Source organism: Capsicum annuum, chromosome 7 (assembly GCF_002878395.1).
Source record: "Capsicum annuum cultivar UCD-10X-F1 chromosome 7, UCD10Xv1.1, whole genome shotgun sequence".
Lineage (NCBI taxonomy): Eukaryota > Viridiplantae > Streptophyta > Magnoliopsida > Solanales > Solanaceae > Capsicum > Capsicum annuum.
In genome coordinates, this window is record NC_061117.1 from 181798622 (window position 1) to 181816112 (window position 17491).

The 17491-nt window shown below is 35.1% G+C and overlaps 1 protein-coding gene across 1 annotated transcript; it reads right to left on the reverse strand.

The window, feature by feature from the left end:
* Positions 1-13068: 13068 nt before the first annotated feature.
* Positions 13069-14262, reverse strand: LOC107876688. The gene is made up of 2 exons (XM_047394076.1): positions 13777-14262; positions 13069-13620 (listed from the first exon to the last, which is right to left on the reverse strand). The coding sequence occupies exons 1-2, from the start codon at positions 14260-14262 to the stop codon at positions 13069-13071; spliced, it is 1038 nt and encodes a 345-aa protein (XP_047250032.1).
* Positions 14263-17491: the final 3229 nt, after the last annotated feature.

A 17491-nucleotide genomic window follows, 5' to 3' on the forward strand; every position in this document is an offset into this window, starting at 1 on the left:
TATATATATATATATATCCATAATTTATTGACTAAGACATTTCATCAGACACTTGATATGCATTAACTTGTACATATATGGGGATTTCACATTAACATGCTATAATGACATTTTTTCCTTCACATAGGTATTTTATCAAATACATGGGAGCATATGGTGGTTATACCATCATCAATGCATTTAATTATCATGGTTGCATAAATCAATTTGCAATTTGAAGGGTTTATATCGAATATTATGCAAATTATCACGTACTAGGATCAATCATTGGAACATGTACTTTAAAACATGAATCAAAACCCAACAAAAACATGAATATAAATTTCAATTCAATGAAATCATGAAAATTCATAAATACACAAATATTTGAATTTTGAAAAGAGATTCTTAAGCTTCATGGGTGAAAGGGACCCATGAATCAACACTTGACATACCTTAGAACATAATTCCTTAAAGGTTCTTGGAGAAATTTATTGAGCTTGACCTTGATTCTTGAGATCTAGGGTTTTGTTTCTTGGGAGAGAATATTCTTAATTTGGAGAAAAAGTGAGTAAATAATAATTTAAAACACTTTTAGGGATTAAATCCCGAACCTGGACGTGTTAAAACCTTGGGAAAAGACCAAATTTATCCCTGGATGAAATATTTAATTTTCGTAAAACTTTTATGACTTGTCAGGCTGGCGCGACGCGGCGCAATCACGCCATGTCTCTGGAAAATGGCAACTGGGAAATTTCATGGTGGCGCGACACGGTGAAATTGCGTTGCAATAATGGATGGGACCTAGAAGTTCACCGCACGTGGTGGTTTCACGCTGAGACACTAGAAAAAGGATAATTCTAAATTTGAGCCTTGGCGCGATGCACCATAATCGCGGAGGCTCATTGGATTTTGACGATTGCCATTTTGGCATGCTCCGCAATGCGTTGATGGCTCAGGTGGCATATTGTCTTACTAAAAATGGCTCTAACTCTTCGTTCGGGTGTTGGATTTGGGCGTATTTGGTATCGATGGAAAGCTTATTCAATTACTCACACAAAAAAAGTCAAAATCTTAAAAATTTTACATGTATAAAAGTGGATTCATCTGTTAAATCAAGTCTTTAACATTTTGGGATGAATTTAAGCTAGGTAGAAGTATGGAGTATTACATATAGGCCCTGCATCTACACCTTTTTCAACCTTCCACTACTTAAACCAAGTATGGGATACATCCTGTAATTGATATGCAGCCAAATCGACACTCTGACTAGACATTACCCCCTAGCATCCGTTACCTTCTGAACCATATCTAAGAATTCTTGTGGACCTCTTCAGATTTTGATCCCATGAAAGAAGGAAAATTTATCCGGGTGAAATCTTAAATTTTAGTCGCAGCATAATTGGCCACTGGGTTGGCCGAAATAATAGCTGGTCATTCATTTTGTGCTGCTACAGAATTGGCTAGAGTAGTGAATGCGACCCTGAATTCTGTGTGAGAGATGTGCTCATCCAGAGGATCTGCCTGGACGGGCTGAGGGGCTGGCTGATTTCTTGTTCTTCTTCCATTCTTCTTGGGAGGTATGTTCTGCAAACGGAAGGAAAAAATGAATTAGACTGAGTGTTTAACTTGAGCTCATGCTCAATCAGACGACATGAATACTAAAATAAGGAAAATTTTTCCTAAATACCTTGTAGCCTCTCATCCATAAGTGTGGCGCGCTACACACCTATGCACAAGAATCTACTTGATGCGACTTTTAGACTTTCTGGGACACTTTTAAACCTTAGGTTCTGATACTAAGTTTGTAACGACCTGAGACTACCCCCTTATCATTATACAGTGCTTACAGTCCCAAGGGACCACAAGCTAACCCATGAGCTGGTACCTGCTGTAAGCACTGAATAATATAATCATGAATGCGCAAGAATAACTGAAATACCATAAAGTTTTAATAATGAAACGACTACTAAATTATGAATCTGGCATAATACTGAAATCTAAATAATCTGAATAGCTAACTGTAGTGTCTGAAAAGCCTCTAAACTAAATATTGTAAATTGATGGGACAGGCCCCCCAACTAACTCTACTAACTACTGAGATAAACACATAAAGTAATATAATTTGTCCTCGGATGATGAGGACTTACCACTGCTACTGTACTACGGATGATCTGAAATACTAAGTGCGATCAGGGAACTGAGCGTTAGCACCTATGATATAATACATCATAGCGCAAAGAAAGGTATGCGATCAGTACTTTGAATGTACCGGTATGCTAAATGAGGTAGGCTGACATGTAAGGTTTCATGAATAGGAATAATAAACTATGTCAATATGCATGTAAAGCATAGGATACTGAATAGAGAACATAAAATCTATAGGCACTGGAGATACGAGAAACATATAAATACTGTGTATGCATGAGAATCTGTAAATACTGAAAATATGTAAAAATCTGTAGACACTGAGGATGCATGACCAACATATAACATGAACTAAGTAAAATCTGTAAATTGAAATACTAAAAAATACTAATATATATATATTTTCGTCAAGCAACTCTAAGATTGCATAACTGAACTGAGATTGTAACTGAGAGTACACTTGAGACTGTGGGAGGTATCATCTAATTGAAATTATCCAATTTGAGCTAATCGGGGTCCTACCTGTAACCCCAGTTAGAAGGGTGTTAATACTGTGCCACAGGTACTAACAATGGTTGTATGGATCCACTAAACTAATATAATGTCCAAAGGACTAAGAGTGTCAAGACTGAACTGACGGATGATCCCTGCGAGATAGTCAAGCCTAATCTAATGGGTGACTACTCATATTATACTCTGGCTACGTAGTTCTGGAGTATAGGGACTACTACTAACGACTCTGCCTATCTGACGGGAAAGCCGCCATCCCTACACTCGCTCGGTGCTAAGTCCTACTCCTAACTGAAAGACTCTGAAATACTAGACTGTTCTGATAATGCTTATAATATAATCTGAAGTTATTTTGAAGATACTGAAATGAGACTAAGTAAACAACTATGGTTTTTGGGTATCAATACCCCCAGAACTCAAAACAATAGTAGTAAAATGACACTAAAACTTGGAGATCAAAACATGAAAGCTTTTATTAAATAAATCACTATTGTAGGCATTTTATCTAACACTTGTAGTTCATGGTTTAAAACAATCATAGGAATGTCATGGATCTTGTAGGAATAGCATGAATTCATCATAATAGCATTAAATCATTGTTTAACTCAATAAATAATAATATCAAAACATGGAGGATTGTATAATAACAATAATTTCATGGTAACATGATATAAAATCAATAGTACATGGAGATTCAAGGAGGAAATCATAATTTAAAATTAAATAAATTGAAAAGATTAGAACTTAAAATTTCAATAGTTTTCTTGGACTCCATGGATGAAAGGAATCCATGGATGAACATCTAACATACCTTAATTGATGGATATCTTGAAGTTCTTGGTGAATTCTTGAGGATGACCCTTGAATTTGAGAGCTAAGGTTCTTGATTAGGAGAAAATGCATTTTGATTTGGGGAAATTAATTAAAGAATGATTTTAAAAATATTTTTTGGGCTTAAATATCACACCTGGGTAGACTAAAATAATGGGGAAAGGACTGCTTTATCCCTGAATGAAATATTCATTTTTCATCAATTTTTTCCAAAATGGGCACCTGATGCAACACAGTGCTATCGCGCCATGTCACTGGAAACTAACAACTGGGAACTGGGCTAATGGCGCAACGTGCCATTATCGCGACATGCCTTTGGATGACATTTTGGCCACCTCTGCGATGCGCCAACATCGTGGAGGCTCACTGGAAATTAACAGATAGAAAATTGGCCTGCTCCACGATGCGCCATGATCGCGGAGTCACACTGGAAATTTGAAAATTGTATTTGGGCTGCCTACGTGATGCGCTAAGGTTTAAAATGATGGTGTTTAACGACTGAAACTTTAAATCTCCATAACTTTTGACCCAGTTATCGGATTTAGGCGAATTTTATATCGTTGGAAAGCTAATTCAATTTTTTACGCAATGGAAGGCTCTAAACTTATAAATTATGAGTGTTTCAAAAATTTTATATATGAATACTCATATATTAGGACTTAGATTATGCTAGGAAAATACGGGGCATTACATAGTTACCATTTTTTATAAGTTCTTTACAGTTCTTTCCTCCTCATTCTTTGGTAACGGGCCTTGAATAAGCGATCTAAGGGGGATTACAGAAGGAATCCAATGGTAATGCCATAAGGATATTCCCTCTCCATTTCCTATGGTCCAATATAAATATTTTGAACGTATTCCCCACTCCTGTTGGATGGATTTCCAAGTCCTGCTATAAGTTTTCATGTAACAAGTACTAGGAAAGGTTCTATCTTTTGTATATTTATTGATTAACATAGACACGCAGAGGGTATGTTGATTGGTATAACATCTCCATGCTAGTTTTGTTATCAAGGCTTTATTTTTAATGCTAGCATCTTGAAGGCTAAGTCCTCTTATATCCTTATTAGAGGTGATTGTGGACCAGGTTTAGAGGTGCAATTTTTTTTCCTCAGTCGAGGAACTTCATATAAATTGCCTCTGGATTCGATTTATATTTTGGGTAATAGTTTTAGGTAGAGTAATGGTTTGCATAATATGTGTCAGAATATTACTGTGGGTAGGTTTAGCCAAGGCGGTTATACCCGATATATTTAGGAATTTTATGTTCTAGCCTGCAAGTTTCTTTTTAAGATTATCTAAAATGAATTGATAGTCATTAACAAAAGCTTTTTTATTAAAGATTGGAACCCCTAAATATTTCCTGAAGGATTTACCTTTGTTGATATTCAGAGTATCAATGGCCATTTTTTGGAGATTATCCTGGAAGTTCCTTGAGAATAAGATCTTTGAATTGTTCATGTTAATCGTTTGGCCTGAATAAAGATAGAACTGGTTAAGGATTCTATGAATGGTATTACAATTTTCTTGGGTGACCTTAGCCATAAGAGTTAGGTCATCCACGAAGAAAATATGGGATATTGAAGGGCCTCGGGGAGATGTTTTAATAGGGGCCTAGTTACCACACTCTACCTCTCTTTCTATATTTTGTGATAGCATTTCCATGCAAAGAATGAAGATATAGGGAGATAAGGGGTCACCTTGTCGAATGCCTCTACTAGGTTTAAAGAAGTCTGTTCGGTCCCCATTTACTAGGATTGCTGTTTCACTTGTTGTTATGAATTTCATTATTATCTTGGTAAGTTTTGGGGTTATATTAAAGTATTTAAGGGTCTTGTAGATGAAAACCCACTCCATTTTATCAAAAGCCTTTTCTAGGTTTATTTTAATTAGCATGCTGGCTTTGTTCCCTTTCATTTTGTTAAAGTGTGAGATAATCTCTTGAATTACAATTACATTATCAGAGGCTTGTCTATTTTTCAAGAAGCTACTTTGAAAGGGACTTATTAATTTGCTCATAAAAGGTTTTAGCCGATTAGCAATGATTTTTGTGAGAATCTTATAATTAGTATTACAAAGACTTATCGGCCTATAATGATTGAGACTAACAACATTATTTTTTTTAGGGATGAGACAAATGTAAGTTTGATTTATGTTCTGGGGTAGGCAGGAATTTTTGAAAGTATTAACACAAAAGTTAACAACGGAGTCACCCACAATACTCTTATATTTTTGATAGAAAAAAGTGTGAAGCCCATTGGGACCAAGAGATTTATAGGGGGAGAAGGAATTAACAGATAGTAAGATTTCATCCATGGTAAATTCATTATAAAGAGCTTGGAGGTCTAATTCTATTTTGTTTGAGCCATAATTAATATTATTGGAGGAAGAGTGGACTTTTTGGAATAGTTTTTTTATAATAATTAGTAGTGAATAGCAGTATTTGATTGTGCTCAGAGATCCACCTTCCCTCTTCATCCTGGAGTGATAAAATTCTATTTTTCTTCTATAGTTGATGGTAGAGATATGAAATTTTTTTGTGTTAGCATCTCCTTTACTTAACTAGGTTTTTCGAGATTTGAGTTTCCAAAAATCCTCTTCTTGCTTTAGAATAATATTGTATTCTTTTATCATCTCTTTTTCTAACATGAGGAGGAAATTTGAGTGGGGGCAGTTTATGGATTGTTGGATGCCCCTAATTTTGTTTAGGAGAGTTCTTTTATTTTTAAAGATATTTCCAAAGGTCTTTTCATTCCATCGTGTGATGGATTCCTCAAATACGGGTATTATATCTTCTAGGTTGGTACTTGCCTGCCAATTGGAGGCAATGACATTTGTCAGCTCTAGATGGGAAGCCCACAAGTTTCGAATCTGAATTTTTTTCTAATAATTGTCCTAGCTCTAGAATCTAGATTAAGAAGTAAAGGGTAGTGATCAGAGTGGGTCCTAGGTAAATGAATCACTTAAGAGTTAGGGTAAGATTGGACCCAGTTTTGATTGGCAAAGAATCTATCTAGTCCTTCAAGGATAGGCTATTTTTATTTTTAAAGTGCTTATTTAACCATGTATATTTTGTACCTCTGTACCCTAAGTCAATTAATTCGCAGTAATTAATGGCGTTCCAAAAATTAGAGGTACGGGGTTGACTTATAGGTCTACCTCCTTTTTTTTTCTAGACTAGTCATTAGTTCGTTAAAGTCTCCTCCTATTAGCCATTTTCCATCATAACTGTCCTTAATGGGACAAAGGTTTTGCCATAAAATTTTACGATCTCTCCTATACTTACTAGCATAAATGCATGAAAATAACCATGATTTAGAGTTAGAGCATACCTTCATCATTGTATGGATTTTCCGTTCATTAGTAGACATATTGTCCAGTTCCAGAAAGTTATCATCCTAGAGAACTGCAATACCCCTAGAGTTCCCAATAGGGGGAACTTCTACCATCATATTGAAAGGAAAGATATTAAGAAACTCTTGGTAGTTTTGCATTTTAGTTTCAAGAAGGGCCACTAGGAGTGGTTTATACCAGTCAAGTATTGCTCTGAAGTTCCTTCTAAACTCAGAGCCATTGGAACCCCTAAGTTCCATATGATGATATTCATAGATCTGTTCATGGTTTGTGGCATTTCATTGGATTTCCCCTCCTCCTGAGATGGTTCCATATCCATCAAAGTGGGGTTCATTACTACAACAAAGTTTCCTATCTCTGGAGTTAAGAGAATTCTTATATCTAAGGAGTTTTCCCATAAAAAGGGTGGACAAATAAGTATGGATTTTTGTATGAATCGCTCCTTGAACACTAGCACTTTTATTTTATTTAGGACGCAAATCTCCGTTCTCGTCTCTTACATTAACTCTAGGGCGTCCTTTACTTCTTATAAATCTATGTTCTCCTAGAGATTCAGGATAATTGAGGGGAGGGAGAAAGGCATTCTTAGGATGAGTTGTACCTGGTTTGAAGATGCAAAGTTGAATTGAGCTGGTATGTTAGAGCTCTCCCCCGACTGAGCATACTAGCCCATGGGTTGGAATGGTAGAGGCTCCGTCGATTGATATTGTGGGTTCCAATGATTCATCAACACTTTCAGCTGTGTTGGTGTAACTGGGCATGTAAGGAATGGGAGTTGCGGTCCTAGTGGGTTTATTAGTGGCATCTCCCATCCCATTGGGTGATAAAAAGATAGTTGAGGCATTTGGTAGTTCATTGGAGCTTGGAGAGTAGTGGACAACCATAGATGGTTGTAATAATTTTCCGTTGTGGCTCTCATCATTTTGGTTGCTACTCGAGCAAGATAAACTGGATTTTTCACTATAACAAAAACTTTTCTACCCTCTAACAGTACACTTAGAGTTAGTGCAAAGCCTTGTGTAGACATCTCCATCCATGAGATTGGGGCAAAGTTCCCCGGGGGAGAAGCTGTTACATACTCTAGAGTGTCACCTATCAGTCGGGGAATGGTTGGTATAGAAGATGATGGGTTGATTTGTGGTAGTAGACTCTGGGTAGAGAGTGATGGTCCGCTCCTTTGAGAAGGGGTTGGAAAGGGGTTCCGTCTCAACGGACGTCGGTTGGTAAAGAGAAAGGGTTGTCAAGGCATGTTTCTTTAGTATGGGAGTATCTTGGGGAATCTATGGTTTGATATTTACGAAAAAAGGAGAATCTGAGTTGGATGTATTAATACCAGTTGGGATATTTAAGGTATCCGAAAAGGTAAATTTTGGATTTATGCTTTCACTTTCTATATCTGTATAGTTTGTAGTAGGAGTAGTCCTATTATATTTGGAAAAGATATCTTCTATCTTTGGAATATCAAGGGACGCTGTATTAGTGGACAAGGGGGAGGCCACATTGTCTACTCTATTAATGTTGGGGTAGAAAAGATTAAAAATTGGGGTATTTTGGTCTTTAACCATAATACTTGCCAGCAAAAGAGTGGATGTATGCTCATTACTTGGCTAGTTGGTAACCCCTACTATTTTCGAGGTGACGTAGGGGGTCAAGGTAGGGGATCCATTAGGGGTATTAGGGGTCCAGATGGTGACGTCATGTTATCTTGTTCAATTGTTTTGTGATTGTTCAACACTTTGGGATTGCAATCAACTTGCTGGGTATTATCGTTCAGTGCGGTGAAGCTATTTGAGTTAGTGGGTGTGTTCATGTTGCTTCGTTTTGTCCTATAATTGAGAATTTGTAAGTCAATGAACTTACCTGTAGTGGCATTAAAAATATTAACTCTAATACCTTGATTCGTAGTACTGAAGATTGCTTTTTCTGCTTCTCGTTTCTTACTATTTTTGGGTTTCCTTGAGAAATTGACTATTTTCCATTCCTCATCTTGCTTTTTCTCCTGAGTTGAAGATATAATATTTGTGTTCCCATCCTTAGGCGTTAATTTTGATGTTTCTTCAAGATTGATGGGTCCCACATATTTACCGCAATATGGCGTTGTGTGTCCCAGTTGTCCACACTTTGTATAGAGTATATTAGCTCCTTCATAAACTATGTTTTGACAATGGTTTCCTATAAAAATATGCTTCTTGACCGGCTTATCTATCGATACCTCGACACAGATACGAGCATATCTCCCCCTTAAGTAGCTAATGTGCAGACATCTATTTTCAGAAGTTTACCCAATGTTTTTCCCACTTTTTCCAGAATAGTGTGATCATAATATTCAGTTGGTAGCTCCGGCAACCTTATCCATATAGCTGTATAAGTTTCTTTTGCCTGAGATGCTACAAAATTTGGTTTCCATTTTTTAACAGTAAGGAAAAAACCATTTATAAACCAAGGTCCATTATGAAGGGCCTTGATAATATTTTCTTCTTTTAGAAATTTAACTATGAAATAGTCGAAACCCAGGTCAATAAGCGTAAGATCCTCAGTGGGTTACCAAAGGAGAATTAGTCATTTCTTTAGGTATTGGTGACTCATTTTCTTACCCATTAGTTTAATGATTACTGAACATGACCAAGGCTTATAGATTCTCATTTTATCTTCCTTCGAAATGGTTATGCTTTCTGCTTGGGAGTTGTCCTTGTCACTCTGTAAGGCATCTAAGTCCATATGGGCTGCTTGATCATTAAAGTCGGTGAGAATGTTTGAGTTTGTGAAAGGTGTTGTGAGAACATTTTAAAAGTTTATAGTTTGCTTGCTTGTTATCTGGGATTTGTCATGTGATAATGGTGTAGATATAATTGAGTGTTTGGGATCGTTGTTATTTGTTGCTTTATCTGGTGGTTTGGGAGGGTGAGGATTTGCCTCCATGGGTATCATTAGATGGGATACTTTTAATGATTGATAGAGAGAAGGGAGAGTTTCTCTTTCTTCCGTATATGATGATCAATTGGGAAATTTTTCATACAATATTAGACTAATTCCACTATTCCGTTGCTAATTATTTTTCTGAAATTCCTATGAAGATAACTTTACCTTGAAGTTATCACCTCGTGGAGGTTGTTCTTTTCTTGACATATGAAGCAACATTCACTCAGAGATAAGTAGGTGACTGATGTTTATAAGCACATTATTTGTTTATTTGCAAAATGTGCTTTTTATATTAGTTTAAAATCTACTGGTTTAAAACCGTTAAAGGGAAATAACACAGGAATTCAATTCAAAAGCTAGACGCTGAAACAGATATGGGTTTAAAGAAGAGAATATGTAGAGAGGTTGATTATTTTTTTGTAAAAGCCGTGTCTCATTGATCATCAACTGGTCAACTTAAATAGTTGCTATTACAACTAAAAATATGAAAAAAAAACTATTTCTACCAAAAATATAAAATAACTAATCAATTTCCTACAAAAAATAGGAATCCTAATTTAACTAGGATTTGTACGTAAAAAGAAAAGCTGGAGAAAAAAAGAAAACATTCTGCATTCTTAAAGCAACTTTTAACACTCCTCCTTGCTTTATGAAATACAAACACCAATTCTTTACCTTAGAAAATCAAACTTGCTGACTGGAAGTGGCTTAGTGAACAGGTTTGCTAGCTGGTTTTCAGACGTGCAGTAGATTAGAGTCACTTTTCCCTTTTGCTACACTCCTCTCAAGAAATAGAACTTGATGTTGAAATGTTTGGTCTTTCTATGAAACATCGGATCATTTGAGATTGCAATATCTGCCTCGTTGTCGACTAGAATCTCAGTACTGTTATTTTGTTCCATATGTAAATCACACATAATCTTTCTAAGCCATTGGGCTTGGTTTACTGTTGTTGTTGCTGCTATGAATTCAGCCTCTGCAGTGGATTGTGCAACAATTTCCTGCTTCTTAGATGACCATGAAATAAACCTAGGCTAAAATAATGTCCAAACTTCTCATATCAGCAGCAGATCCAGCCCAATCACTATCCGAGAAACCAAGCAACCTGAAGCTTTGAGACTTCTCAAACTTAACACCATAGTCAACTATTCCTTTAATATATCTTAATATTTTTTTTGCTGCTCTTAAATGCATGTCACTTGCACAATGCATAAAACGAGATGAGAGACTTACAACAAATAGAATATCCGGCCTTGTCACAGTGAGATGGGTTTAAGCATCCGATCAAGCTTCTGTAATATCCTTCATCAACTTTATAGACTTTATCTTCTTTACAAAGTTTCTCTTTTTGATTCATTGGTGTGCTCATCGGCTTGCAATCCTTCATTTGAAATTTCTTCAGAATTTCCTTTGCGTATTTTTTTTGGCAAATGAACACTTTATTTTTGCTTTTCTTAATCTCCATCCTAAGAAAATAGGACATAAGACCAAGATCGGTCATTTCAAAAACTTGCATTATTTCTTCTTTAAACTCGTCAACCAACTTTAAATTATTTCCTGTTAACAGAAGATCATCAACATAAAGAGACACAATAAGAATATCATTGTCTTTGTGTTATACATAAAGAGTGGATTCCGATAAGCTTTTTTCGAAACCCAAGCCTAACAAATGATCATCTATCCTGCTATACCAAGCTCTTGGTACTTACCTTAAGCCATAGAGAGCTTTCTTTAGCAAATAAACGTTATTTTCATGTCCTTTGACAACAAAACCATATGGTTGCTCAACATAAATCTCCTCCTAGAGAAGACCATTGAGAAAGGCTGACTTAACATCTAGTTGATAAATTTTTCAATTTTTTTCTGTTGTAATGGCTAGTAGCAATCTGATTGTGTCAAGGCAAGCAACTGGTGCAAAATTTTTAGAGTAGTCAACTCTAAATATCTGGGCGTAGCCCTTCACCATAAGCCTCGCTTTGTGTTTGTTGATAGAACCATCTGCATTCAACTTTGTTCTGAAGACCTGATTTACACCAATAATCTTTCTGTCAAGAGGTTTCTCAATAAGATCCCAGGTTTGATTTTTCTCGATCATCAGCATCTTCTTCTTCATTGCAGTCACCCATTTTTCATTCCCTTATGATTTCTCATAACTTGCGGGCTCACAAATTGAAGTATTGCATCTCTGATAGATATTTGAGATTAACCTTATGCCGCTAACAGAAGTATCATCTACTAGATCTTTTAGATCTAATTGAGTGGTAGATTTTGGATATTTTTTGGGCTTCTTCTAATTTCAGTGTTGGTCCTCAATAAAGTAAACATCTCTAGTTACAAAAATTTTCTCCGTTTGAGGTTGAGAGACCTTATATGCTTTGGACACATTATTGTAGCCTATAAAGATGCCAGGGATCACCTCCTTGTCAAGTTTGTCGCTTCTAACCTGAGGAATATGAACAAAACACACACAACCCAACACTTTAAGAAAACTTAGTGAAGGATTAAACCCATACCAAGCTTCAAGTGGTGTTTTATCTTCCAAAGCCTTCGTTGGAAGTTGGTTTTTCATAAAGACTGTAGTATTTGATGCCTCTGCCCAGAATGTTTTAGGCAGCTCCATCTCCTGTAACATACACCTGGCCATCTCCATTATCCATTTATTTTTTCTTTCACTAACACCATTTTGTTCTTGTGTATATAGAGTTGTAAGTTGATGCACAATGCCGGCCTTCTCACAGATTCAATCAAATTATGTTGAGGTATATTACTTTTCATTATCAGACCTCAAAGCTTGAATTATACAACTACTTTAATTTTCCACCAGTTTCTTGAATTTCCAAAATACACCAGTAACTTCTGACTTGAATTTTAAGAAAAAAATCTAGCACATTCTTGTAAAATCATCAATGAAAAGAATGTAATATATGCTACTTTTAGTGATGGAGTTCTTTAAGGTCCGATGACATCGGTGTGAATTAGTTGCAGCTTTTGTGAAGCTCTCCAAGTTGATTTTGGAAAAGGCTTTCTGTGTTGCTTACTGAATTGACAGGCATGACATTCAGTAGCATTAATATCCAAATCGGGTAAGTTCTTCACCATATTCAATTTTTGTATTTTGACAAGCCCTTGATAATGATAGTGCCCGAGTCTCCTATGCCACAAGTCAACAATGTTTTTTTTTGCTGAATACACTATCTGCTCTTCTTGCAATGGATTTAATGAGAAACTTCTGCCTCTCATTTTGACTTTAATTAGGTCTTGTCCAGATGCTTTCTTGATCAAGCAGTATTTATATTCGAAATATATTTTGAAACTTTTTTCTAATACCTAACCAACACTTAACAAGTTCTGGTCCAAATTGGGTACATAAAGAACATCAAAAATTATTTTAGTGCCCGATTGTGATTCAATTGTAATGGTTCCCATTTCTTTTGCTGGAATATAACCAGCGTGGCCGATTCTAACTTTTTTAACTTTAGTAGACCTCAAATCTTTAAAAAGATCTTTATCACAAGTCATATGATTTGTGCATCTGCTATCGATCATCCACGACTCGATTGAGACACTGTTTGTAAAACATGATGCGACAAAGAGGTGATCTTCTTCCTGTTCATTAACAACATGAGCCTTTGCATCTTGCTGCTGAGTTTTATTCTTATGGATGATTGCTTCATGCCCAAGCTGACTGCACTTTGTGCACTTAGCATTAGGACTCTTCCAACACTTGAAAGGTGCATGTACAAGCTTGCCGCAATGCTTACAAGGAGGGTAGTTTCCTTTGAAACCACTTATTTTGTTTTTGTTGTTATATGTTGCACCTTCTACATCAGTTGGTTGGTACTTCTTCTCCTTCTTCTTATAACGTCCATCATCATGATGCTTGGTTGGTAAGTCACCTTTAACATCTCCTTCTTATCTCATAACATGTTGTTGCTCTTGCGCTTAAAAAACACTGAAGAGCTCTGCGAGTGTGATCTTAGACAATTCCTTAGTATTTTATAAGGTTGTTATGGTAGCCTCAAATCTTTTAGGTACCGTTACTAGGATTATTTCAATGATCTTTGAATCATTGAAAGTGGAGATACAATTTGCTAAATTAAGAAGTCTGTCAGGGTACTCCTTTATGGTTTCACTTTCTTTCATCCTTTGCAGCTCAAACTCACGTACCAGATTCAACACTTGCATCCCCCGAATCCTTTCATCTCCTTCATATTCAGCCTTGAGAAAATCCCATACCTCTTTTGCTGATTGTAGAGACATGATACGAGTTAAGATATTAGATAAAAATGTAGTAAATAAGCATGCCATTTCCTTTGATTTCCTAGTATTCTTCTCTTTGTGAGTTTTAATCTGCTCCACCGTGGGATTGTTCGGCAAGAGAGTTATCTCGTATTCATCTTCAATATCTTTCCAGAGATCCAAATATTGCAGATATATCCGCATTTTAACTGCCCAGATTTGATAATTTTCTCCATCGAAAGTTGGTGGTGCCATTGAAGAAAAATTTGCTTCTCCGTTCATGGTGTCCACTTGATCATATTGATGCACACACTCACAGGTCCTTTAAGATTAAAGCTTCTATACAAATTGTTGGTTTAAAACCATTAAAGGGAAATAACGCAAGAATTCAATTCAAAAGCTAGCCGCTGAAACAGAGATGGAGTTTAAAGAGAGAATATGCAGAGAAGTTGATTATTTTCTTGTAAAAGCCCCGTCTCATTGATTATTAGCCGGTTAACTTTAATAATATTACAACTAAAAATAGGACAAAAAAGACCTATTTCTACCAAAAATATAAAATAATTGTTATAAATATATTTACATCATAATGAATGTCTATCAGGATCTAATAAGATCTAGTTGATATCTATCAGGATTTGAAGTATCTGTCTTTTAGTAAAAAATTAGGAGTATTTTTTCCTGTAAATAGAGGGGTTTTATTCATTGTATTCTCAATCTAATGATCTCTCATCCCTCAAGAGAAATAAAAAGCTCCCCTCTTCTCTCTATCTATTCTTCTTCTTTATTTTTAGTTATTTTATAATACGTTATCAGCACGAGACTCTACCATATGACACGAATCAAGGTGAGTACGATTCTCAAAATTTGTAATTTAAGTTTTGACATTTGTTTGCTAGAGCAAAATTTGCTCTACAGAAAAGGATTGTTTTGAAACTTCACTAAGCCACGTATATAAGGACACTTGTGCAATGAAAAGTAATTATTTTCTATAACAAGGATTATTTTCTATGTCTTAGTATTAAGTATCACACGTGAAAGCTGCTACCATATGATATTTATTTGTTTTATTTTATTAGGATTTTTGTCTAACCAACTAAAATACTCTTCATAGCATTTGTACGAGGTAAATGGCTTGGAAGTATTGTGTAAAGTGTTGCATTATTAATTCATATAATATATGGCTAAATGATAAGAATGGATAGACCGAGTATATGTATCACAAGTTTTATATCTTATTGGGCTTGTTGGATCTGGAAAAAAAAATTAATTAGTTCAAAATTATTTATGTCTTAAATTTGTTCACTTTTTTTCGAAGAGCAATTTGTAAGACGGATTCAAATCTCACCACAACAAAAAAAGAATAAGACATTGAGCTAAAGTTCTGATGATAAGATGTTGGGTTCAAGTCCTATCTATTTATGCCTAAGACGCCTTTATATGGATAAGACATTGAGTGTGAATCTCAATGCACCATATTGATGATATTATGATGGCTAAGGCAAAATAATGAGTATTTGGTGAAACATGTTCCATTAAATATGCTTCATTCCTTAATTGGATGTGGTAGCAGTAAATCATATGTATGCCTCAATTTACTTTTGTAGTAGCTATCATAATTTGATACGCTTAAGGCGTGATTATATTTCATTCTTGGGAATGAGAATTTTGATTATTATAAATCCAGATTTATACACTATGGGTGAATGTGATTGTATATACACTCGAACGTATTCGTAATTGTGAAGATATCACAATCCACCTTCAAAAGAGGTGTGATAATTGAAAGATTGAATATCTCTATGTTACTATGATAAGAAACACGAATGTGAAAAGTTACCCAAGTATGATGAAATCACGTGCCATAATAAACTAAGAATTTATTGTCTATTGATATGAAATTCATGCAATAGTAAACCTGATGTTTACTTAAGAATTTTTGCACATGTTATAGTAACTTGGAGTTACTAATACAAATCATTTATGTCAGTGATGGTATCACAACTCATCTCCGAATGAGAAAGAATAACTGAAAATCACAACTCACCTCCGAACGAGGAAGAATAACTGAGAAAAGTTATTTTAATATCTACTTCTGAAGTAGTAAATTTGAAATTTACTCATGTCATAGTAAATTTAAAATTTACTAACCCAAAAGCACATGTCATGTAAACTTGAAGTTTACTAGATTAAATGTTTATAAATTGACGCGAACGATTGCGAAATCTCAAAGATGTGCATACTGAGTATTGAGTATATATTGAAGAATTAGAAAATTCTTCATTACTTTTAATGTTGTTTGTTCTCATGATAAGTTGGTTGGACCAACTAATTTTGGGATTGGATCCCTTAAAATTTGGAAAGTATAAAAGGTGAATAAGGGCCCGTTCACCTATCATGTGATATGTTTTGAAAAGATGCGTCAATAAGATACTCACATTTACGTTTATCGCCAACCTGCAATTTGACATTCATAAAATTGCTTGCTCAATAAAATTGAGTTAAAAGCATAATTTTTAGATTGTGTAATCAAGATAATTCATTATGATGATGATGGTTTAACATTGAATGCATTCAATAAATAGTTGAACTATTGCGAATGAGAACAAAGCTTCATGTGTTGGTCTGAAATATGATATGTTGCATACAATAGCACTTGTATGCATTAGACCAATAAATTATGATTATTTCTTCCTTCTCAATTGGTTCAAGGTCAGAAACCAACTATTTCATCTAATAATTTTGAGGTACGGTATACGATTAATGAATATACCATAATACACAAAGATGGATTCCTCAAAGAAGGTGGAGGAAGTATGTTAGTTTTCCTAACATAAGGGGGAGATTATAAGCAGCTATGAAATATGTTAGGAATTATCATCAGATTCTTATTCAAAAGATAATTCAAGTCAAATGCCGAAAGCATCTCATATTAAGTTGTAAGTGCTCCTATTTTGTGTCCCTAAAGAACAATGTCTATGCATGCATGAAGCATGGTAGACCAATCGATTCCAAATATAATAATCCTTAAAAAATAAGGAGCAAATAATCATAATAAGAAGTCAATGTGCTCTTGAAGAGCTTATGACATAACACTTCATGAAGCCTTATGAGAGGTTCAGGTACCTGAAAATAATGAAGTGATGAGATCTCAAAATATTATGTCATACTGTGAATCGATACGAAATGATATTTCATCAATAATATCTTTGATACAATATTGGTGCAATATTGTAAAAGATTACGAGTATCTGAATTCAACGTTAATTTAAGCATCCTGACGTAGAAACATTTATCAAGTGACATGAAAGGATACATTTTGATAAGCATAACACTTATTTGATTTGCAGTCCAAATACTTGAAGATGTCACTCATGAAATGTTGAATATTTTCACTTGACAATTTATATGAAAACTTCTTTAAGGATTCAAAATATAAAAGTTTCTGGAAAACTTATTGATAATCCTTATATTGTATAAGCATACAGCTTGAAAATTATTGAAACTCTTG

What these genes read in the sequence shown, in the direction of transcription:
- LOC107876688 (XM_047394076.1), bottom strand. Translation starts at nt 14,262, where the DNA reads ATGAACGGAGAAGCAAATTTTTCTTCAATGGCACCACCAACTTTCGAT. An exon ending in TTGAAATAATCCTAGTAACG is followed by an intron (nt 13,621 to 13,776) that starts GTACCTAAAAGA and finishes TTACCAACCAAG; the next exon opens with CATCATGATGATGGACGTTA.